The sequence below is a fragment of the Natator depressus genome, chromosome 1 (genome assembly GCF_965152275.1).
Source record: "Natator depressus isolate rNatDep1 chromosome 1, rNatDep2.hap1, whole genome shotgun sequence".
In the NCBI taxonomy this organism is placed as follows: Eukaryota; Metazoa; Chordata; order Testudines; family Cheloniidae; genus Natator; species Natator depressus.
The window spans coordinates 146,731,336-146,755,715 of record NC_134234.1 but is presented as its reverse complement, the minus strand read 5'-3'; the positions used below and the strand labels follow the sequence as shown (position 1 = coordinate 146,755,715).

The 24,380-nt window shown below is 37.4% G+C and overlaps 1 protein-coding gene across 6 annotated transcripts in view; it reads left to right on the top strand.

Moving 5' to 3' along the window:
• DMD (dystrophin) overlaps positions 1 to 24,380 on the top strand; it is a 1,886,383-nt gene that overhangs the window by 736,288 nt on the left and 1,125,715 nt on the right. For all 6 annotated transcript variants that reach the window (XM_074968560.1, XM_074968534.1, XM_074968525.1 and 3 more), the window contains 3 exons: positions 623 to 784; positions 17,687 to 17,797; positions 21,744 to 21,917. In XM_074968560.1, the coding sequence (XP_074824661.1) occupies positions 623 to 784; positions 17,687 to 17,797; positions 21,744 to 21,917 (447 nt within the window). The remainder of the gene's footprint in view (positions 1 to 622; positions 785 to 17,686; positions 17,798 to 21,743; positions 21,918 to 24,380) is intronic.

Below are 24,380 nucleotides of genomic sequence, written 5' to 3'. Positions count from 1 at the left end.
TGGCTTGATGCTTACAAAACACTTGAGAATGATTAACCAGCTGGGATCTGCATTTCTACAGAGTAGAAGAGATTATATAGGATGAGGATAGACCATGAAGGGCATTAAAAATGAAGACAAGGATACAATCCTCCTTTCAGAGTTAGCATTCAGTCCCTACTCCACGAAACTTTATATTTCACATGTGAGAGTTCCTTCTCGAGAGATCTTTTATTCCTCTCACTTGCTGGAATGGATTATCTTGGATTGGATTGTGATGACAGTAACCCCATCCTGAGTAAACAAAATCTCTTGAACTATATAATGAGATCAGGAGGCCCATCAGGCCCCAGTGTGGAACACTGCATCAGGGAGGATGGTTTTATTTTACAGTTTTGCTGTCTCCTCCTCACTATAGCTTTGGCTATTAGGGGTCCTTCAAACCTTAGAGTTTTTCTGTACAAATTCTTTTAACAAGAACTGAATGGGTGGCAAAAAGAGGCGAAGTTTATCTTACAAAAAGGTGGTTGTGAAAAAGTCAGGAGTACTAATTATGCTGCAGCCTATGTTTATGAGAAGAAAATATTGCGACTAAATTTTCAATGAATTATGTATGTGTTTGTTTATTTGCTGTTGTCTTTAGGCTGTGAGAAGACAAAAGGTTCTTGAACAGAGTATCCAGTCTGCCCAGGAAATTGACAAAACCCTTCGTTTGATCCAAGAGTCTCTTGCCTTCATTGACAGACAATTAACAACCTACATTGCAGAGAGAGTTGATGCTGCACAAGTCCCTCAGGAAGCACAAGTAAGTTACATGTGGGTTAATAGTCTTGAACTGATTTGTTGATCACACTGGATTTCTGAATCACTGAAGAGTGAGGGGCTTTCTGTCTCTCTCTTTTTAAAATAAGAGGTTTAGAATTTTTGCAATGCTCTAAATTAAAAAGACGGACTTGCAACAGGTTTTTATAACACACTACATTTGAAAGGACAAGTAAATTTTAGATAGAAGTATTACTTAAAGGGTGTTGTTTATGTACCAATAAAATCTTACTTTCAACTTTTTTACCTGTGCCTATCCAGATGATTTAAAGGATCTTAAATGCCATGGAAGATTATACAGTAACATTAAAATGGCAATGAAAAACAAAATGTGGCTCTTTAAAATCCAAACTTTCTTATGCCAGAGTTTACTCATCTGCTTCTTCCTACTTTTAGTTGGTTTATTTGTAAAGCCAATTAGATGGCATATGGCTTGCTACTGAATTATCTAATCACAGGTACTGTGGTTAATTGTTACTTTGATTTACATAAATATCCTTACATTTTTGTTCTTCAATTTAGGCAAGTTTAAAAGAAAATCATCCTTTCCTTTCCCTCCTACAACTTATTTGTTCAGGCTTTGAACCTAGAGCACGTTTACCATATGTGACACCAGTTTGTACTTTTCAACTATTTTCACTGTCACATCTATCCATAGCCTTGTTTAAAAACAAAACAAAAAAATTAAGTTGAAATAAAACCTGCTATTTCTAATACCAAAGTATTCAAGTTGTACTATAGGAAATCCAATAGCTTTTCAGGTAATTAGATATTAAATAAAAAGTATAGACAATATCAGGAGAAAATAACATGGAAAAGTATCTATGGATTGTAGGGATTTGTAAGGCTACTGCCAATTGCATTTGCTTTTGGAAATAGTGATTCCTAAATACAGATGTCTGGCAGGTAGAAGCTTGAAGAGTTGGTCTCAGATATAGACAAAAATGGACCAAAGACATTGTGGGCCTGATTTCAGAAGTACGGAGCTCCCACTGAAATCAAAGGGAGTTTGCAGTTCCGCCACAACTCTGGAAATCCGGTCCTGCGTGTTTTATATTAAAAATAATTGTAAAAAGTTAAAAATTCCATCAAAAATTATGTATAATTTAAAGCAAAAAACAAATATTTAGACCATACCAGGCCTTATTGTGCCCTCAGCCTAATTTTACACTGTTATAGTTACTGACTCTGGTTGAGTTGTTCCCATCTTACACCAGTGTAAGAGTGGAGTCCAGCTTAGATGATTTACTCCTCATGTATCAAATTTCAGTCCTAAACTATAGTATTTACCCATTGTCCCTCTAAATTTGTTGTTCTTCCTCCTCAAACTTTGATCAACAGAGAGTATTATTTGGTAACTCAGGGCTTAAACCAGCCTCCGTCAAGGTAGCATCGGTATTATTTTCATCTTCTAAATTTATCTCTCTGAAGATTAGCAGTTTAGGAAACATTCAGTACAGTCCATTTGATATTGCTGTTTATGGACCTTTTCAAAAATATGCTCTGATCAAAATAAATGGTGATTTATACATCCTTTAGAAACTGGCACAGATACATCCACAGATGTAGTATTGATGGTGATTCAGGTTTTATATAAGATGCAATATTTCAGTACTTTAACCATTGAATCAGGGTAACACTCAACCAACCAAAATTTAAGCTGGAATATTTTTGGATACATGGGCAAACTCATTTCTCTTTCTCCAAAAAATTTGTGTTGCACATGGATTTATTGCCTCTTGTCTGATGTTGAATTCACCTAATTGTAATAGGTGTGAAATCAAACAACACAGAATTTGTTGAATCTTTTCCCTTTACAATTTTATTTTAAGATTCAGGTAAAGTCTTTTGAGGAAACCAAGTTCTCATCAGAACAGATTAAGCTCAAATATTACTGTTCTCTGAAGCTCAGTCTGAAGTTCCTTAAAATGTACAATGCATTTTAAATGGGTAAATTATCCTGATTCATTCCACCAGTGGCAGGGCTAAGGTACTGGCTCATCTACTGTGGGAGGTGTGCCAGCAGATACTCCTCAAAGAGATCAGAGCTTTTTCTTCATGATGGAACTCCCATGTCAAAGTAGTGGCTGTCCTACTACCTGCCTTTCATAGAATATCAGGGTTGGAAGGGACCTCAGGAGGTCATCTAGTCCAACCCACTGCTCAAAGCAGGATCAATCCCCAACTAAATCATCCCAGCCAGGGCTTTGTCAAGCCTGATCTTAAAAACGTCTAAGGAAGGAGATTCCACCACCTCACTAGGTAACGCATTCCAGTGTTTCACCACCCTCCTAGTGAAAAAGTTTTTCCTAATATCCAACCTAAACCTCCCCCACTGCAACTTGAGACCATTACTCCTTGTTCTGTCATCAGCTACCACTGAGAACAGTCTAGATCCATCCTCTTTGGAACCCCCTTTCAGGTAGTTGAAAGCAGCTATCAAATCCCCCCTCATTCTTCTCTTCCGCAGAACTAAACAATCCCAGTTCCCTCAGCCTCTCCTCATAAGTCATGTGTTCCAGTCCCCTAATCATTTTTGTTGCCCTCCACTGGACTCTTTCCAGTTTTTTCACATCCTTCTTGTAGTGTGGGGCCCAAAACTGGACACAGTACTCCAGATGAGACCTCACCTTTAGAGTGAATGCCATTCTTTTTCCAGGGAAGGGGATAATTCATTCGTGATGGTTAATCAAACCCAGAGACTATAAAATAAATTCTTCAGTAAAGTACGTTGCACTCCTAGAAGAATAGAAGGAATTTTAATCAGAAAGATGTCAAATCCAGGGCTGAAATTGAGAGGAAATGAAGTGAAATGCAGCTCCTCTTGTTAAACTAAAGTGATTACTTTGATACATGTAGAGAGATGGCAAAAGAAAAGGGGAGTTTTCAGTGTTAAATATGCGCTATTTTAGCCCTGCTTTGGATCACCTTTTGAATACAAATTCCATGTGCTTCTTACTCCACCATGTGGCACTGAGAATTTAATGCTACAGAACTATTGCCGGGTAACAGACTACTTGCTGCCTGTCTCTCTCCACCTCCCACTGAAGATAATGTATTCAAACACAGTAGCCTAACCACTGCCATTCAAAGAAATTAATGGGTTCAGATGCCTGTAAAGCAAAGTGATAAAACCATGTGTTGAAAGAGAATAAAATAAGACAAATCTTAAAAAATATATTCATGAGGGAGGAGAAGTCATTTCTGTGTATGCTTGACCTCACTATTCCACAATGACCTCTTTTTAATCTACATGAATATACAAAGGTTGTGCAAGTATTAAAATCATTACCATGGAAATTTTCTCACCCTTTATTTTTACGAACGCTCTTTGATTATATTTTTTACTTGAAGTACATGGAGTTTTTAAAGTTTTGCTATTACAAAAAGAAAAGAAAATCTATTGCAAATATAAAATTTGTGTGCTACTTAAAGTACTCATTCTCTAATAAACAGTCTACTTACTGTGAAAGAAATTAAAAAAAATACTTATGTGCTGCAAACTAATTTCTAGGTTTTTTTCCAGTTGGCATTTTTTATTATATAAACCAATTCCATAACACTTATAGCATTTTTTTTTATTCCTCAGTTTATGCTGTTACTTTGAACTTTTCTTGTTAAAGTCCAATTATTACTGTAGGCCCCAGTCCTCCTAGTGTAGGCCCCAGTCCTCCAAAGACTTACATTATTGCATAAGTTTGTGCTCATAGTTCCACTGAAGTCTGTGTGTTTTAACTAATTGGTTGCATGTTTTTTAATGCTAAAATTTTAGGTTTGGTTTAAAAGAATTTTAAAAGAATTTTCCAGGTAATTAAAGATATGGCATTGTATAAATGCTTAGCTTTTTTCATAGTACACATTCTGTTTAGTTCAAGAAGCAGCATGGCTTTTTATGGTGTGTGAAAGAAGCATCTTCCTGGGCTCAGCTAACCATTGCAAATATCTTGGAATAGGCTTGTGTCTGTTTTTTCTGCTGTGCACTTGTCTAAAATGCAGTGCTAAGGACAAATGATCTACATAAAATTACTTAGTAAATGAAAGAGAGGCAATAAGTATCATATATTGCCTTTCTACTATTGCCCCTTCACATTCTGAAAGAGTAATATTTAAGTAATCATACTTATATGTTGGTATGCATTAAACTTCTGATTACATCTTAAGTGAGAGTGGTTATTCATATGTTGTTAAAATACCCTTGTGCCTTGTACTGGAGCAATGCTAATGTGATGCCTTAATAGCAAAAGTTGTTGAGTTATATGACATCTCACTTAATGAGGAACACAACATGCTACACATCATTGACTACAGAGTCAGTGACTTAGGATAAAGAATTCACAATGGTGTATGCAGCTGATAATGTTAAAGACATTAATACTTTTTTCATGTTCGAAACATGGAGACTTATTTCATTGAGTTCTCTATGGAACATTAGTACTCAAAAGGGAGCAGCTGATCTAAACATCATTCTGAAATCCAAACTCAAACTTTATCTGAGTAATTTGAATTTCTGCTCAGAATTCTGTTGTTCTATATAGATTCTTATATTGTCCTTATCACCTGTGACAAAGCTCTGCCCTTGTCTCCATGGGTCCTGCATTTCCTGGTGGATTTCGCTAGCCTCAGAGGCTCACTGTGACCCTCCACATAGCCCTTCTCTCTCTAGAGTCAAGGGTCACAGCTTACTGAGCCATTTTCATTATAAGCCAGCAAGGGGGGTGAGGAGAAGCAACCCTCCCTCACACAGTGTCTGTTATCTCCCAGTCTCAGTGATTAATCGGGGCCGGGGGGGAGGAAGGGAGAAGAGCCTAGGCCCGCCCTCTACTCTGGGCTCCAGCCCAGGGACCCTAATAGTAGCAGTTATGGTAGCTGACTTTTTGGAAATAGGACATATACAATTCTCTGGGCCACTTCCCCACAGCAGCCCTCTCAATATTTCCTTCACTGTTACCTCAAGGCCTCCTTCCTTGCACCTGATATGGATTTGTACTGCTTAGTTCCTCCTACAGCTCCTGACACACACAACCTACTGGGAAGCTTTTAACTAGTTCCAGCCAGCCCTTGATTGGCTTCAGGTGTTCCAATCAACCTAGCTATCTCCACTGCTTTCCAGAAGGATCTTAATTGGCCCCAGGTGTCTTGATTAACCTGGAGCAACTGCCATTTGGTTACCATGGTACCAGGGATTTGTTTATCCTGGGGCTAACATACCTGTTCCTCACTACTTTACTATAGCCTTGCCCCGTCACACACCATAGTATCTGTATGCCTTACAGTAGTGTATTAAGCGATGTGACTGACATCAGTCATGTGTGGTTTGTTCTTTCTGTCAGCTTCACAGAGGAATAGGTCTGTGTGCAGGTAGTGTTTTGTTTTGATACGGTTTTATTTTGGGGGTTTTTTTTTAAACGCATGTTGCTATGTGTTTGTGTTAGAGAAAACACAGTGAAAGCAGTGCACCTTGCACTTGAAGTGAAAGACGGTGAATTAGTGGTGGTCCTTAGTTCCTGTGGGAGTTTGTGTCATCGTCGGACTGGCTCCCCCAAAAAGCAGAAGGGTAGAAAATGCACTATGTTGCATTTCCAATTTTATTTGTAATTTACATAAATTTCCACTTCTATATAAATTATAAGCATAGAGTATAATCTGCTGTTTGATCAATCTGTGGAGGAAAATGTTTAGCTTAGAGTTTAGTATAGAAGCTGTCAAGCCAAGGCAGGCACAGCCTGCCTTCATTCATTCATGTTTGAGTAATCCTTGAGGAGTACCTTTTCCTGAAATCTCACTCTCACTTTGATTTATAGATGTGACTGCCAGTTTGAAATTAGCTATGTTGTCTACTGACTAATGCTGAAGTCCAGTGAAAAGACACTAGAAAGTATAGAGAGTATGATTAAACAGGGGTCAGAACTAAAATACTCAACATGCCAGCTACTATGGAAAGGTGTAAGTAACTTCGATCAATCCCATCATATATTGCTGTTTGGGAAGGAGGAATCCATTTAAACTGTGAAAGATGCCTGCTAGCCTTTCTTACTTGCTATCTGTTTTTATTAGAGCTGTGATGGAACAGTTTTTCATCAAAAATGTTGATTTGACAGAATCAAAACATTCGGGGGGGGGGGGGTGTCAATTCTGTCAAAACTTTAAACAGAAACCAGGCAGGCTAGCTTCTCTGCTGCCCCTGTCACTGACTGGCTACCTGGCCAGCTTGCCACTGGCCAGTTCCCCAACATTACATTATGACATGAGGTGTCATTTTTTTTCATTTATATTATTTTATTTTATATTGCTTTGTGTTATATTTATTTTATATTTTTATTTTACTTTAATTTATATTATTTTCATTATACGAATTAGAGTGGGAAATTACCAACCGAGTTGCCAATTAGGATACCAATTACAAATAACCAGTTGGCATATCAATTACCAGTGAGCAAACAAAGTTCTAGTTACCAAACCTATTACCCATATAAATATTAATTACCAACTACCAGTTAGAATACAAATAACTAATAACAAACTAGAAAACCAATCATAATTATTTTTTCATTTTATAATACAAATTCAAAATAATTATTAAATGCTCATTTTAAAATAATATAGTCAAAACATTTTGACTGTTATATGATGTCATGTTATAATTTAATGGTCAAAATGTTTAGACTTTTATATTCTATTATAAATTATTATGGAATGCAATATAACCTATGTCTAGTCAATACATTTGAAATGAAAACTTTAGATAAAGCCAAAAGGAAGGGTCTTGTCAGTTTTTCCAACATATAATTTTGAAATTTAGTTTCACAAGAAATATCAAAATTTTTATATTTTCTGATTTGGAACGGGGAAAAAAATAAAAATTTCAGCTTGTCCTGCAGAATGGGAATTCTGGGGTCTGGTTAAAAATAAATAACTTTTCCACCTGCTTTAATAGATCTTAAACCATGAGGATTATTTTTTAAATCTAAATTTAGAGTTACCACCTTTTAGGGTAACTGCACCTGTATTCCCTCCTGTTTTCAACCAAGGGCACTCACTCTCGACTCCCAGCTCCTCAGTCATCACCTCTCTTGGACAGAGACCTGTGGCTATTTTCCTCCTGACTGCATGTTAACGCTGCACAGCTCCCTGATTTACACTGTGATATTCCCAGCAAGCCAGACTGTCTAAAAGGTCAACTTCTGCATTTTGCTTTCTCTCCAGAGGCTATGAATAGTGCAATTGTCTGTATTTATGTGTTACCACACAGCCCTTTCTAAGCAAACATGTTTATTCTTAAAATGAAGGCATTACAAAAAAAAACCCCAAAACTGTTCAAAACAATAAAAGAATCTACACATATGCTAAAAAGCTTACCAGAGGTAACCCCAAATCCAGCCCTGGCTCTGATAGTTGTCAGTCCTCCAAAACCCACAACCGTTTTTCCCCCATGGTTACAAGTTCATAACTGTCTCAGATTCAGAACCAGAATCATGACTGAACAGATCAGCCTGTTCCTTTATATAGGTTAGGTCTTTGATCTCCAACCTCTGAGAACAGATAATCTGCACATAATCACCTTCTCTTCAGGGTGTAGCTTCAAAAGGCTGGGTTTAACATAGGTTAAACAGAGGTCAGGCATTTGCATTAACCTCTCCCTAGCTATTCCCCAAAGCATCTTCTTCACACTTCTTGTAACAAACAGTCCATTCTTGTATGGCACAATCTCAGAATAGTCCTTTGAAAATCCAGGGCTCATATTACATCTCCCTCTTAGAGAGATTACATACAATCCCATCCCACAATAATACATGAACTTTCCAATGAGTTTTTTTTAAGGATATTGCAGGAAATTGTCATACCTTTCACATACAGCAAATGCACAAGTGCACCAATGATGAATGAAATATTGTATCCAAACTATTTTCATACTCTTCGTAATTATATTTTTGATCCTGGTTTTATAGTTTACACCTAGCGTATAGGATGTTTGCAAATAAAGTAGTAGTGTGGAATGTTCCCGTTGACTCAAAGCTGCAGTGTCGTGGTCTAGTGGTTATACATTGAACTATCATCTGTTAACTAAAGGTACAACCGTTCAAGATCTATTTAAATCACTGTTTTTTAAAAAACGTGTTTACATATACACTTCATGCACCAATGGAGTTTTTTTTTAAGTTGTAAAGCAAAGTAATTTGTAAAGATGTTAGCTGTTGCCTGCCAAACTCACATTGGCTCAGAAATGTTTCCTCTATTCTGGACCCACAAAAATTATTATTTCCTTCTACTAATAAATACCTCTGTGCCTAGTGGTTTAGAAATACTAAATTAGGTGTTCAGTAAATGTTCTTTTCCCAGGAGCAGATTGAATCTGAGACTCTGCCCAGCCCAATTACCATATATGGCAATCACATCCTTGGGAGCAATAATAGAGGACTTGCTGAACATGTTGTCCTAACAAAGGAAGTTATTCCCAAGCTGTTTGCTGTCAGTTATATACAGAAGAATTTTTACAGGGAACTTAGTCTCAAGTTATTGGTTTTTCCCTGGCTAATAGAGCAAAGACCTGAAAGTGGAAAAAGCAAATGGCAATGTAGTCTAAAAATTTCCAACCCCATCTTTTGCAGTGTGGGGGGACTAGAAAGTGTCCCTAAGACTCTGCAATAGTATAATGACTTGTACCAGATTTTCTCCATTCCCTGATGCAGCGGCGTATTAGCCCCTAGGCTGACAAATTTGCAGGGGCGGCAAATTTATAATAGCAGCCAGAGACAGCTTTCCCCGGTGTCGGTTCGTGCCCTCTTCCCCCGGCCCCGCCCCAACTCCACCCCTTCCCCGCCCCCTCCCTGCCCCTATTTGTCCCCTTCCCCAAATCCCCATCCTAGCTCCGCCTCCTCTTCTGAGCACGCCGTGTCCCCCCCTTTCCCCCTCCTTCACGAAACTGTTTCACACACAAGCACTGGCAGGGAGCGGGGAGAAGCAGGACCCAGCGGCGCGCTCAGGGGAGGAGGTGGAGTCAGAGTGGAGGTGAGCTGCGGGGGGGGGGGGGGGAGGGGCGGCAGCAATTATTTCTGGGCCTAGGGGCGGCAAAATCATGAATCCGCCACTGCTCTGATGGGCATACCCAGATGAAGGAAAGGATGGTCCTGAGAATTGAATGAGCTCTCCTGTTTACCGTGATCCTAGGAACCCCACAACTCACCTCTTTAGAGGAGATTTAGATTGTGTGGGAAGAGAGGAAGGAGCATTTCCACAGTTGGTCAAATTTGAAATTAACATATACGTATGTTGTAGATGTAATTCTTGTAAAACTTCAAGGACTAGGAAAACAAATGACATTCCCTTTCAGATGAGATCCAGATGTTAACCAGTTAGTTTTGTGATTCTGAATTCCATGATCCACATTTTAAACAATGGGCTCTTAAAATTAAGAGTCTTGATGTGTCTTTAGTCAGCTAATAAGCACTTGGGTACCTACAATGGTTATTTAAGCACTTACATGCAGTTCTAAGCCCCTAACTTTATGCATCCATATGAGAATATGTGTCCGGGTTTAATTATATTGGGTTTATTGAATATGTTCCTGAAGATAACCTTATAGTAGGTCCAACAATAATTACAAATTAATTTGCATTCTGCTGTAGAGAACAGACATTGTTAGCTATTTGCTCGGTAATTACTACATTTTTCAAATAAAATTATCTCCAGCTCTACCATAGTGATATATACCATCGCAGAATAATAAATAGGTGTCATGATTAGCGTGTTCCTTTGTGGGTGTCACAGTAAAGAGTATTGTTTTACTACCAGTCACACACTCTGAGAGGCTCTCCTTTTATGTCTCTCTGTCTTTCTCTCTCTTTCTGGTTCCCTTCCTGCCTTCCATTCAATTTAAAAAGGGAATTTGATGGATATTACATTTGAGAAGTACCCTAAGTACTTACAGTGCTCTGTTATTAAGTAGCACATGTCTACATAGGGCATCTAGATAAGTAGCAACTGAAGTACACATGATCAGTACTATTATATTGAATGGCTAAATATTTCAATCTAAACTGTTACTTTGAAATAAGTAAACTGGAAGATAAAGTGAGCACCATCCTTGAAAGCCTAATGACTTATGCATAGTGAGTGGTAGTTAAAAGCCTTTAACATCAGAAAACCCCAAACACCAGGAAATTTTGGCAAGCTACGTGCTGCAATTCAAGTAGATGCACATAATTATATAAAAAAGTAAATATTACACTAGCGTGCAGAAACACCTTCTTCTGCCACCTGTGCTCTTGTGCATGTATTGTTTATTTGTGGAGTACACCAGGCTCTTAAAAATAATAATAATAGTCACAGTTAAAGCTACAGCTCTGTATTCTCATTGGTAATTTTGGTAAGAGAGCTCAAATTATGCAAAAGGCTCACTACGTTTGCAATTAATCTAATACATTAGCATTTATATTCAATTACTGCATACAAAACCAAGGTGTAACAAAAGTGCATGATTACTCCTGCGTCATGTCTCATTAATATCTTACCATATTAGTCTAACATCAGTGTCAGAGCCCATAGAGTTGTATAGTCTCTTTTCTCTGGCATGTCCTGATTGAATCTGTTCAGAAAATTGCATGGTTATACAGCAGGCCACAATTGGACTCTCTGTTGGAACTGCTAATGGAGAAGAGTGGTTGAAAGAAAGCCACATTGGCCTCTCCTTCTCAGAACCACCACTGCGGCTGCTGGAGAAGTCTGTGGCTGGTTGCCTAGTTTTCAGTTATTGGCAACTACTGGGTATTATAGTTTGTTCTCCTGCATAGCAATTTATTCCTGGTACCTGTTCATTTTTTTTAAAATAGCCTTAAATTCTAGCATGATAATTCCTTTCTTTTTTGTGATAATAGATTTTCAGAATCAGGCTTCTAATTTTTAAATGCAACATTTTGGCACCTGAGGCGGGGAGCTCAGATGACACCCCCATACCTCCTCACTTGGGCCAAAACTTTGAAAGGTCTCAATTCTGCCTTCTTCCTGTTTTACTCCTCTCATGGTACTGCTCTGCTACCTACCCCAGTAAAGGAGACTAACAACTTAAAATGCCTTGTTCAAAAATTTTAACTTTCAAACGCCTGAACAGCAAATGTAACTTTTCTTGTCTGCATAGTAAACACTGGCATTTTTATCTGTTTGAATAATCAAAGTGATGCTTTCTGTGCCTTCTTGGTTGCACAGATTTGAACTGCTTCCTCCTGAAGTTCCACACTCTTGGCCAGCTTATGCTCTATTGAGATGGTTGCAAGGCCGATCATCCTCTCCTGTATCATTGTGGAGCATAGGTGTGTTTTTATTAACTTCAGCTTGGAGAAGCTGCATTCTCCACTGGCAACTGTTACAGGAAGTGTTAGAAGTATGCACAACAAAAGCATTTGGAAAGAGGGTGGTCATCTTATTTGCGCACACATATTCCAAAACAGCCTTTGGAGTTGATCCTGCTGAAATGTATCTTGAAAGGGCTTTCAGTTCATCACCCAAATCACTCGCATCAATATCATGCATGTCATCATGTGTCAACACTGTCTCTAGTGCCCTGCATTGCTGGTGTAGGTCATCTTCAGGAATAGTGAGGAGTGTTTTGGAATATCATACAATATCCCAAATATACTGCTGTGTTCCTTGAGCTGCATGAAATGTTCTTCAACTGATCGTATTGCACAATCTATCACCTGGTTAAAGAATTCAACTTTGAATTGTTGTGTGGGGTCTCTATGGGATTATCCCATGCCTCATAATCAAAATGTTTTCTTCTTTGGTGACTCTTGTATTCTTGAATGGGTGGGAAAATAGGTTCAGTGTGAAGTTCCTCTGCCAACTTTTGTGCACTCTTCAGAATGTTTTGAAATCCCTCATCTGCCTGGTAAGACTGTAGGTATGACTTTGTTTTGTCCAGTTGTTCCATTGCTCCAAATATATCAAGGTCAACACCTTGGAGCGGGGGAGTTGCGTAGGGCACCAAAATAGCTAGGGACGGCCCTGGTTACACTGTTGACTCATATTTAGCTTGTGATCTGCTATGACCCCCAGATCCCTTTCTGCAGTACTCTATCTTAGACAGCCATTTCCCATCTTTTATGTGTGCAACTGATTGTTCCTTCCTAAGTGAAATACTTTGCATTTGTCCTTATTGGATTTCATTCTATTTACTTCAGACCATTTCTCCAGTTCGTGCAGATCATTTTGAGTTATCATCCTATCCTCCAAAGCACTTGCAACCCGTCCCAGCTTGGTACTGTACACGAACTTTATAAGTGTACTCTTTCTGCCATTATCTAAATCACTGATGAAGATATTGAACAGAACAGGACCCAGAACTGATCCCTGAGGGACCCCATTCGTTATGCCCTTCCAGCTTGATTATGAACCACTGATAATACTCTCTGGGAATGGTTTTCCAACCAGTTAGGCGCTTACCTTATAGTAGTTCCATCTAGGTTTTATTTTCCTAGTTTGTTTATGAGAAGGTCAGGTGAGACAATATCAAAAGCCTTACTAAAGTCAAGATATACCAGATCTACCACTCCCCCTGCACAATCCACAAGGCTTGTTACCTTGTCAAAGAAAGCTATTAAGTTAGTTTCACACTATATGTTCTTGACAAATCCATGTTGAATTTTATTTATCCCCTTATTATCTTCTAAGTGTTTGCAAATTGATTGCTTAATTATTTGCTCCATTATCTTTCCAGGTACTGAAATTAAGCTGACTGGTCTCTAATTCCCCAGGTTGTCCTTATTCCCTTTACAGATTGGTGCTATATTTGCCCTTTTCCAGGCCTCTAGAATCTCTCCTGTCTTCCATGACTTTTCAAAGATAATCGGAAATGGCTCAGATATTGCCTAAGTCAACTCCTTGAGTATTCTATGATGTATTGCTTCTCGCCCTGGCAACTTAAAGGCATCTTACTTGTCTAAGTAATTTTTAACTTGTTCTTTCCCTATTTTAGTCTCAGATCCTTTCTCATTTCCACTGGCGTTCACTATGTTAGATGTCCAAACACTACTAATCTTTTTGGTGAAAACTGCCATTTCCATTTAAACATTTTCTGCTACTATTTTCCCCACCTCATCGAGTAATGGCTAACTGTGTCCTTGGTCTTCCTCTTCTTTCTAATGTATTTGTAGAATGTTTTCTTGTTACTCTTTATGTCTCTCGCTAGTTTAATCTCATTTTGTACATTGGCCTTTCTAATTTTATCCCTACATGCTTTTGTTGTTTGTTTATATTCATCCTCTGTCATTTGACCTAGTTTCCACTTTTTGTAGGACTCTTTTGAGTTTCAGATCATTGAAGATCTCCTGGTTAAGAATGGGGGTTTTCTTGCCATACTTCCTTTCTTTCCTACCCAATGGGATAGTTTATCCTTGTTCCCCTAATAATGTTTTCTTGAAAAATAGCCAGCACTCTTGAACTGTTTTTCCTTGTAGATTTGCTTCCCATGGGATCTTACCTACCAATTCCCTGAGTTTGCTAAAAGTCTGCCTTCTTGAAAGTCATCATCTTTATTGTGCTGCTTTCCCTCCTACTATTCCTTAGAATCTTGAACTCTATCATTTCATGATCACTTTCACCCAAGTTGCCTTCCACTTTCATATTCTCAAATAGTTTCTCCCTATTTCTCAAAATCACATCTAGAACAGCATCTCCCCTTGTAGCTTTCTCCCCTTTCTGAAATAAAAAAATGGTCTCCAATACATTCCAAGAACAGGGGTTCTGATTGAATGACCTCTCCCACATCTGTCTCAGCCAGCACTGCCTCTCTCCATGTTATACCAATAAAATAAAAACTAGCAGGATCTTATTAAAGTGAAAAAAAGCAAAATACCACATTTATTGTGAATACAGAAAGAATCATAGTAAGCAGTTAGTTATAGCTATAACATTCCATTCAATCTCATATTTATTCACACATTCATCCATGCACACACACACAGAGAGGTTCTGCAAGGTTGTTATCATAGTTACCAGCCTTAGAGTTGCTCATGCCAAGCCACTGACGTGAGGAGGGAGCAGGGCCTTGTCAGATGCTCATCTGATGCTCCTGGAAGGTGGTTTGCAGAATCAGACTCCAAAGTTCTCACTTTCTAGAGTCCATTTTTATAGGAGTTTCTTCCTATGCTAGTCTATGGGAATTGCTTCATCATGCTGTTGCTAAATCAATCAGCAGATGTCACATTCCTGACAACTCCGTGCTGCTAGATGTTACCTTGTTCTTTGGTTCTCCCATTCTTGAGGCTGTTGGGTGGATTCCAGTCTGCCCTCTGGGGGTCCTCTGGTTATTTCCACTTGACGCCTTCTTCAGCCGATGGACACTGCGTTCTTAGGCTGGCATCTCCCTGATCATTCAGTTATTATCCACACCAAGCGTCCATCCACATACATCCTCTATCTCTATTTTAATCACAATTGTTAATACAACAAAAGGGTGGGGAGTCTCTGGGTGCTGTTTCTGTTGTTACAGAGTATTGCTTTGAGTCTCTCTCTGTGTGAATTACTTTGAGAACAGACTCTGTCTTAGAATGTACTAACGCAATTAGCAGCTTGCAAGTTTCAGACATAGAGGGAGAGAAACAGTACCAAAAACCAAGAGACCTCTTAATTAGTAATACCCTGGAATTTAAACTATGGGGAATCAAACTCATTTGTGATTTTGATACAGAACTTCTTTAATATGATCCAACATCCATACCTGCCCTATAAGTGGCAGAGGGTGCTAAGGCCTCGTGGAAAAGCCTCATGTAGTTCTTGGTCCTTGTCCCTCTCCTTTGCCTCCCTGTGCTATATCAGAACAAAGCACAGAGTCACAGTCCTTTGTAATTTTTTGCATGTCAATTTTTATGCATTAATATACTTGAGCTCAGAATTAAGTAATTGGAACTGATAGAAACTGGATTTTCCATTTCCTTGGAAACTATGTGATTTTGAATTTTTTTCTGTTCCTTAATAGGAAATCTCCCATGAAATGAAATTTGGGGGTGAGGAGGGGGGAATTGATCAAAGTATTTTATAAAATGGAAAAGTTTTGCTCTGATTTTGACATTTAAAAATTTTATTATATAATGTCAAATATTTAAATATCGAAACAAAAAGTCATTTTGAAATGGCAAATCAAATGTTCCATTCTGAAAAGGTTCAAAATGGAATATTTGACTCTCCATTCTGATTTTTTTCTAAAGTAATTTTTTTTTAAGTCAACCTGTTTCGGCTAAGCATTTCACTTTAAAGAAACCATTATTTCCTGACCGAATTTTCCATCGGAAAATTTCTGATGAGCTCTATAAATAATACTGACTAGCTCTCTCTCTCTATATATATATAAATAAAACCTCAGAAACATAAAGGGGTTAACATTGCTAATGGGGTTTTACAAATTTCTGTACACCTGCTTCTTTAAAAATGTATTTTAGTACATGTATGGTACAGCAGGACATGTGGGTGCCCAACTACTCCAAGATTCTTAGCTCTTATTGTTTTATTATATGCTACACACCTTTATAAAAAAGTCTTTATGGCCATGTTGATCACACACACATGCAGCATATAGTATATATAGCTTTGTAAGCAACATACAAATGAAGATGTGATTTTAAAAAAAAATTATTTTGCAATTGTAAAATTTGTTCACATTTGAACTAAATGAAAAAGCTTGGTCCTAATTTGTGTGGCAATATAAAGTTGAGGTTCTTATTTATTTTCTTGAAATACAGTTTTTTTGTATTAAGAGATAGTGTACTTTAGAAATGCATCTACTTATAGGTAGGCTGTAGTGGTTTTGTGAGATTTTTGTGTAACTAATACAGGGCATAGATGAAAGTTACAGTAATTTTTTTTTCCATTTAGCAATAAAGGTTTCAAATACTCTTCCTGATGAGAAAAAAGCTAATAGTTATTTCAGAGTTCCTATTCTCAGCGGTAATTGTTAAGCAATCTGCTACTAGCAGATATTAATTTTCTAACAATTTCCATATAAATTGTTTTGAAATGGTCTACATTGGGTTATATCAATATGCATTATATGAATTGTTTTGCATGTTACAGCATTGGTCAGCATTGCTTAAATCAATTGGTGTCTTTTTATCAGACTGATTTATGATGAGATGACCAGGGCTGAAATTTGCATTGTAGTAATTTGATCACCTGCTGGTTCTTGCTGAAAATGACAGATACAAATATTCACTAAAAAATGGCTGAGATGAATGCATGAATGTCTTTTGTCATCAGCCTCCTGTTGTACATTTCCCCTTGCTAGCAGACAGTGAATACAAGTTTTGGTCAGTGAGTCCTAAGCCACAAGTTAAATAACATTTGTAGATATCGGGAATACATACCAGTGTAAGATGATGTCATTTACTGTAAATATCAGATACTTTGATCAAGACATTTATATTTCATATCAGAAATCTCCTAAAAAGCTATTAACACAACAGGTCAAACAAGAAATAAAAGTATCCAAGTAAACTCCTTTACCTGTTTATGTATATTTCTTTTCCATAATTACTTTAGATTTTTTTCCAAAGGCAAACAATTGTAATCCATCTGTTTCTCTTGAGAAGGAAATCTATATTCAGCATCTGCAATGTAATTGTAATGTCCTTAGCAACGGATTGTCATCATTGTCACAAACTCAGAATTTGGTTTTACATTTAAGCAGAAGGAGAAGGTATTATTGAGTTTGCACACAAGAAAAGTAAAATAAGATGAATTATAAGGCAGTAAACAAATAATTCTCCTTTAAATTATTTCTTCCAGAGTTTTATTATCGCTTAATGTCTCTTTAATATATGCCAGGAATTAGATACTCTGATTCTAGCAGGATACAGTTCTGTTTCAAACACATCTGATTACTAAATTTGTTTTCCAACAGAAAATACAATCCGATTTGACAAGCCATGAGATTAGTTTGGAAGAAATGAAAAAACGAAGCCAGGGTAAGGATGCTGCCAAAAGAGTTTTCTCCCAAATTGATGTTGCACAGGTATGTAACCTCCATTTCCTCTGGTCCTTCCTATACACAACACTGTGTTTATATGTTGAAATAGTCTTGATGATTTATATTTACGTATATGTGGCGGTTCAGTTGTTCCTTGAAACTTTGAGCTACTATGTAGCAGTAGTCTGCTTAACAAATCACAGAATTTGATGACAAATCTCCTGCTATATTTTATTTTTTTTATTCCTGCCTTCCACAATGTATGGCAAAAATGGTCAAAAATTCTCGCATACCTAATGCTGCACATATCAAATTTTTAATCAACTCAGTAGACCTATTGTGGAGTAGATCTTTTGAGTGTAATAATAGCATAAAAAGTAACACCATGCAAGATGTGTTGGGTATATCATCATTTGAGGTATATTAAGATATTTGTATTAAAAATAGACCAGTTGGCAAGTCTATGGGACTCCATTTTAGGGACAAAAGTATGATTTTAATAAGTCTTCTGTGTACTGTGAATATTTTTGGAGAACTATTTGCAGGATATGTACCCTCATTTACAGTTCCCGTATTTTAAGCGCTTGCCAGATGTAAGTGGAGTACCAAAGTCCAGCCTGAGCAAGTGATTGCTGATTAAAAGTGATAACTAACATGTTATTCCAACTCACTTAATAAACAAAGGGAGACACGTTTGATATGAGGGCTGGCTTAATTACATTTAGGAGCAAGAAAATTCCATTTTCTGTTTTGTGCCCTCCCAAATGGTCTTTGAAACATTCCTGGCCCTATAATCCTCTTCAGTCTATTCAACTTTTGGCATGAATACTAAACTTCCATGGTGCTGTGAAATAAATACATTGATACTCATGTTAAAATACATCACTGATCATCTCATCTGTCATGGTACGGTAAGCAAAACACCATGATTTAGCAGCAGAGAGCAAGAGTTTGATCTTGTGGTTAAGGCACAGGACAATGAGCAAGGTTATCTGTTTTTTCCCCAGCTCTGCCAAAGTCGTCTTTAATATGCATGCCTCAATTTCCCAGTCTCTAAAATGGGAATGATAATACTTCCTTAGCTCACAGACTTGCTGAGAGGATGAATTGATTAATGCTTGTGTGTAATGTTTGGTGCTGAGGGACATAGAAAAGCCAAGTAATAAAATGTTAATAGTTATTTATTTTAAAAAACACGTTTTATACTATTTAATAACTCCTCTTCCTTATGGGATCTATTCATTCCTTGACGAATATATGTAACTACATACATATCTCCTGTTAACTCTTTCCCTGCTGGTCTCCATGGCAACTCTGATACTACCAGCATTCCATCAATTAAATGCTGGGTTCAAAAGGATCCGTACATAGATCCTTGTACATTCAGCAACACAACTGGTGAACACTTCTGGGCATACTGGGCAAGTTAGGGAAAAGCTAACCTTTATGGAGATGTGTGTGTATTGGGAGAAGAATATCCTCCCTAAAACAGGTCTTATTCACAGGAGGAGATGAACAGCTGGAGAGATGATCCGGTTACTGAGATTTTTAGGCCTTAATGTTTTTGGAGTTGTTTGATACATATGCCATTAATTTCTTTTCCTACATGTGATAGAGTCGATTCCTTAACACCCTTTTGTCCTGAGAGAGTTCCTCAAAAGGCCTCTAAATGATCATGCACATTACTATGAGTTTTGTCAATCTGAATTGACTCATTTAGATAACATGCAGTTACTTAGATCTGAACCAAAATTGGTTAATTTACAAAATTTTAAAGGTTTTTTTGTGTGTACATAAAATTAATCACTATCACAGTTTTACTGAAAACTAAACACATTATACTTAAACTAAAAAGTTGCCTGATTTTTCACTTTGCTACTCCAGTTTTAAGACAGTGCAAGAGCAGAGACATTTGTAGATAAATACTGTACACGTTTATTTTTTGCTCTAAGAAAAATTCCTTATATGCATTACCTACTCAATATGGTGATGATATTCATTTGAAATATCTAGGCAGAAAGTAAATGGTAGCTGTAAAAAAGATATAATTGTGCTTAAAGTGATGGAACTGCTACTCCTTTGCCAAACTTATCTCTTTTTTTGTATTAACATATCTTGGGAGCTATGTTCTGAGCCTGAGAGAAGGAAGGGGGAAAGCTGGTTTAGCTAAAACAATAATCTTATTCTGTCATGGTAACTAATGAACCATTTACTCCTAGTAGGTTAGAAATATTTTGAGGAATTGAAAACCAGTCCCATGTCCTTTATCATAAAGTGGTATTGTTGGGAATTCAGAAGTAGATGATTTGCTCAAAGCAGTTATACAGTGGACAAAAGGAAACATTTCTATTTGCGGGGGAGGAGGAGGGTTATTTTGCTTATTGTAGAATTGTAGGACTGGGAGGGACCTTGAAAGATCATCTGGTCCAGTCCCCTGCACTCATGGCACAACTAAGTATTATCTAGACCATCCCTAATAGGTGTTTGTCGAACTTGCTCTTTTAAAAATCTCCAATGATGGAGATTCTACAACCTTCCTAGGCAATTTATTCCAGTGGTTAACGATCCTGACAAGAAGTTTTTCCTAATGTCCAATCTAAACTGCCCCTGCTGCAATTTTAGCCCATTGCTTCTTGTTTTATCCTCAGAGATTAAGGAGAACAATTTTTCTCCCTCCTCCTCAAAAAACCTTATGATCTTTTGTTACTTAACACATCTTGCTCTAGAAGAAGGAAATGCTCAGTTGACTCCCTTTCCTTGCAGGTGAATGAAGAATACAAATTATTAGTAATACTTCAGAATTATTAAAATATAATAACCAGAGAATCTAAAAGTATAAATATTACACCGAATTATTGACCAAAAGGATTGTGTCCTTTCCTTGCCTGAAACTCCACAGTTGCTGTCTGTATAAAACACTTTACCGTCAAGGTTACTTATATGTAAGTGACAGCCAGTTACATTTTAGGGTACCCAAGTGTTAGACCCTCTTAGACAAAAATCAGCGTAATACATGGCTTAATAACCCAACTCCCCTCCCTCCCGTCCCAAAAGGGCAAAATGTGATGGAGTACATGAGTACTTCGTTGGGTGAGAACAACAATAAATAGGAAATGTAAATTGGTACAATGGAGACTTTACTAGCTTTTATGCAATTCATATATACTGGTTTCAGAGTAGCAGCCGTGTTAGTCTGTATCTGCAAAAAGAAAAGGAGGACTTGTGGCACCTTAGAGACGAACCAATTTATTTGAGCTTAAGCTTTCGTGAGCTACAGCTCACTTCATCGGATGCATACTGTGGAAAATATATTGGTGCAGATGAACTCTTGGTCACTGATTCTAAGAAAGCCGAGGTCACTAATGATTACCATTAGTGCAGTTAACTGGTAGACTCAGGTCGTCGAGCTAGATGATCACAATGGTCCCTTTTGACTTTAAAGTCTCTGATTATATGAGAATCAAATCCCAGAGCCTGTGCCAAGCCTATGAACAGTGCACAAGCTTCATGCAGGGCTTCTCTACAGTGACTAGAGGAAGGATAATCTCCCAATCCCTATAAAAATATATCATGGAAGTGAGCTGCATTTCTGGTGTCTTATGTATAGTGTGATCTCCCTTTGCAGGGAAAATGGATACTGGAGCCAATCTCAATCCCCCTGCATGCTAGTAAACATTGAGCTTTCACCGTCGGCTCCGCACTAGTAGTATAGATCCTTACACAGGCACCTTCTACCCATTCCCTTCTTTCCCATGCAACAGAATATCGTCAGTTCTGTTGCATCTAGTTGCCCTTTGCAGGTGCAAGTGAGAAGGGAAGGATTTTCTTCCTTGTATGAGAACCAAGACTGGTGTCAGCTGAGGTCTAGTTAAAGAATCAAATGTTTTGAGGTGCAAGAAATCATGAGAAAACATACTGATTGGTAACCCATTCTGAGAATGACTCCATTTTTTCCTCCTATTTTTACCACTGACCCATATTGACTTTTCAGAAAAAAATACAAGACGTCTCCATGAAGTTCCGCTTGTTCCAGAAGCCAGCCAATTTTGAGCAGCGTCTACAGGAATGTAAAAGAATTTTAGATGAAGTAAAATTGCAGGTGCCCAAGTTGGAGATGAAGAGTGTAGAGCAGGAGGTAGTGCAGTCACAGTTGGATCATTGCATGGTATGTATGTACAGTCCAGTGTTTTTTTTTTTTCAAATAATTTCCTGTCTTTTCACATGTCAAGTATTTCTCGTTGGGATTTATATATATATATATATATATATATATATATATATATATATATATATATATATATATATATATATATATATATATATATATATATAATATGGGTGAGATTTTCAAAAATGCCTAAGAGATTTAGGAGCATTGATCCCATTGAAATTCAGGGGAATTTGTGATCTTATGTATTTTAAGAATGTTTGAAAATCTCACCCCATATGTTTATTTCCTACTTCTCTCTTTCTTGCAAATCAAGGACTCATCAATTTTAAGTTGTCTTAGATGCTACACATGTGCCTGAGTCACTCTGCCACTTTTTGCAGTTTTAAAATGACATTTTCCCTGTACTTTTAAATGTGTTTCAAACTCTACAAACAATCAAGGGAAACTGATTATATGGTTGAAATGTTGAAACTGGCTACTGGAGCTGGTTGAAAATCAAACTTTCCATTCTGTGGGAAATTTATAGAGTGGCCTCTCTGGCCATGCTACATCTCCTGTGATGCACTACAGTCATGGGATTCTGTTGATGAACCATGATGGTTTAACAAAGGGGAGGGCCACGGTGCATCATGGGAAATTTAGTCCCATAAGGCATCTAAACTAAAACGCTTATGAGACACCACAGCAGCTCAGGTAGGCACACTATCATAAGAATGAAATGGAAGTTATAAATTCTGGGTTTACAATGCCTCGATTCAGCAACTAACTTTTTAGCAGAAGAGTACTTACAGTTGCGATACACTAGAAAACCTCATATTGTTTTGTCCTAATGTCCTTGCTTATAATTTTTACCACATCACCACCTCTGCTGGTGGATCAGCATGAGCTGCACAACAGCTATCTTCCTTGCTGTGCCCTATATACAAAGTTGGCTGCATTTCAGTGATGAAGTATGTATGTATCTTGCAAGTCACATGAGGATCCTTTGGAAAGAATGGGGATATAGATATATATCCCCATTTTATATATATGTAAAATTATATTAATATGTTTTTGAGAATCAAGTTGTTAATGAACTTCAGATTAAACTATAGAGAGGATGTGCTGAGTTTCTCTTATCAGGTCTGCAATAGAAAAAGCATCATATCTTTACCTGAACTGTCTACACTTATTGGACATGGAATTTATTTCACTATAATATCACAAGAGGCACTGGTAATAATAAAAAAACCCCACAAAAATACTTAACACAAGCTCAATCAGCAAGAAAAGAAATACAGTCTAGATTCTTTTAAAAGTTCTGTCAAGGTATATGAAATAAGTTATTTCAGCACATCACAACAAATTGCGAGAGCATATAATGAAGCTAAAAGAACCTCAGCAATAAACTTCAAGAACCTTGCCGTTTAAATTCTTCACTTTTTTATGTTTATTGATATTCTATAGTTCAGAGGAGTGTCTCTTTCCCAGTTCAGTGTAATAAGTTTCTAGTGCATAACAGAATTCAATTTTAAATGAAATGAAGGAAACAAAGTTAAATTACATATTTAAACAGAAAAAAGTTAAGGATGTTTGTTTGGATAAGGTTTGTCCAAAATAATTTCTGCGGGTGCCAAATATTAGATCAGTTATTTTGGATACCAGGTTATTTGGCAACCCTGTTATATATAGATGTTGTTGTTGTATCCAGGGAATCAGGGTTTGGGCAGACAAGTAGTGCTATCCCTTTTTTAATCCTCATTCTTTCAAAAGGTAAGGGGAAAGCATGGTCTATGCACACTGATTGCATGTCATTACTTAAATAAATCTTTGTTTTGTCCACACTTGCTGCTTAGTCATTTGAAACAATTAGAAAAGATAGATGGAGGTATATAATATATTTTTTCTTTAAAAGGCAGTAAATCGCTTTGCTTTTTAGGCCATTAAAAGCAATATTAAACATAATTAAATGGAAGGGGAAATCTGTGCTATATCAGTCTAAGGATTTAGTGTATGGGGAACTGTCAGATTTCTGCTCAAATTAGGCTTTTAGATTGTGGGTGGTTGAGGACGTGAGTAGGTAGAGGGCAGCTGCTATTATTTTAAGTGCTGTATTGTCTAAACCAGCTCAGAGCAGACCTTTGTCTTATGATGTTACAAATTCTGGTGGCCACTGGCTTCTTGACTATCTCAGCACTTCCACCATGGCTGCCACCAGTGGGACGGTAAAACCAACAATAGCAGAACATTCTAGATGAATAAGTCGAATGTAGACATGGACATATAATTTTGAATTCTGATTAATAAATAAAGCTCTAACAGTCTTGTAAATGCTTTTGCATTATCTGTGTGTGATTTATGCATAACTAGAAGCTGGCATCTCAAGTCCCTTTAGTTTCCATAGGAGTTGAGGGTCCTCACAGTCTCACAGGTGACGCTCTTATGCACCAAACAATGCCAAGATTGGTAGTAGTTCTG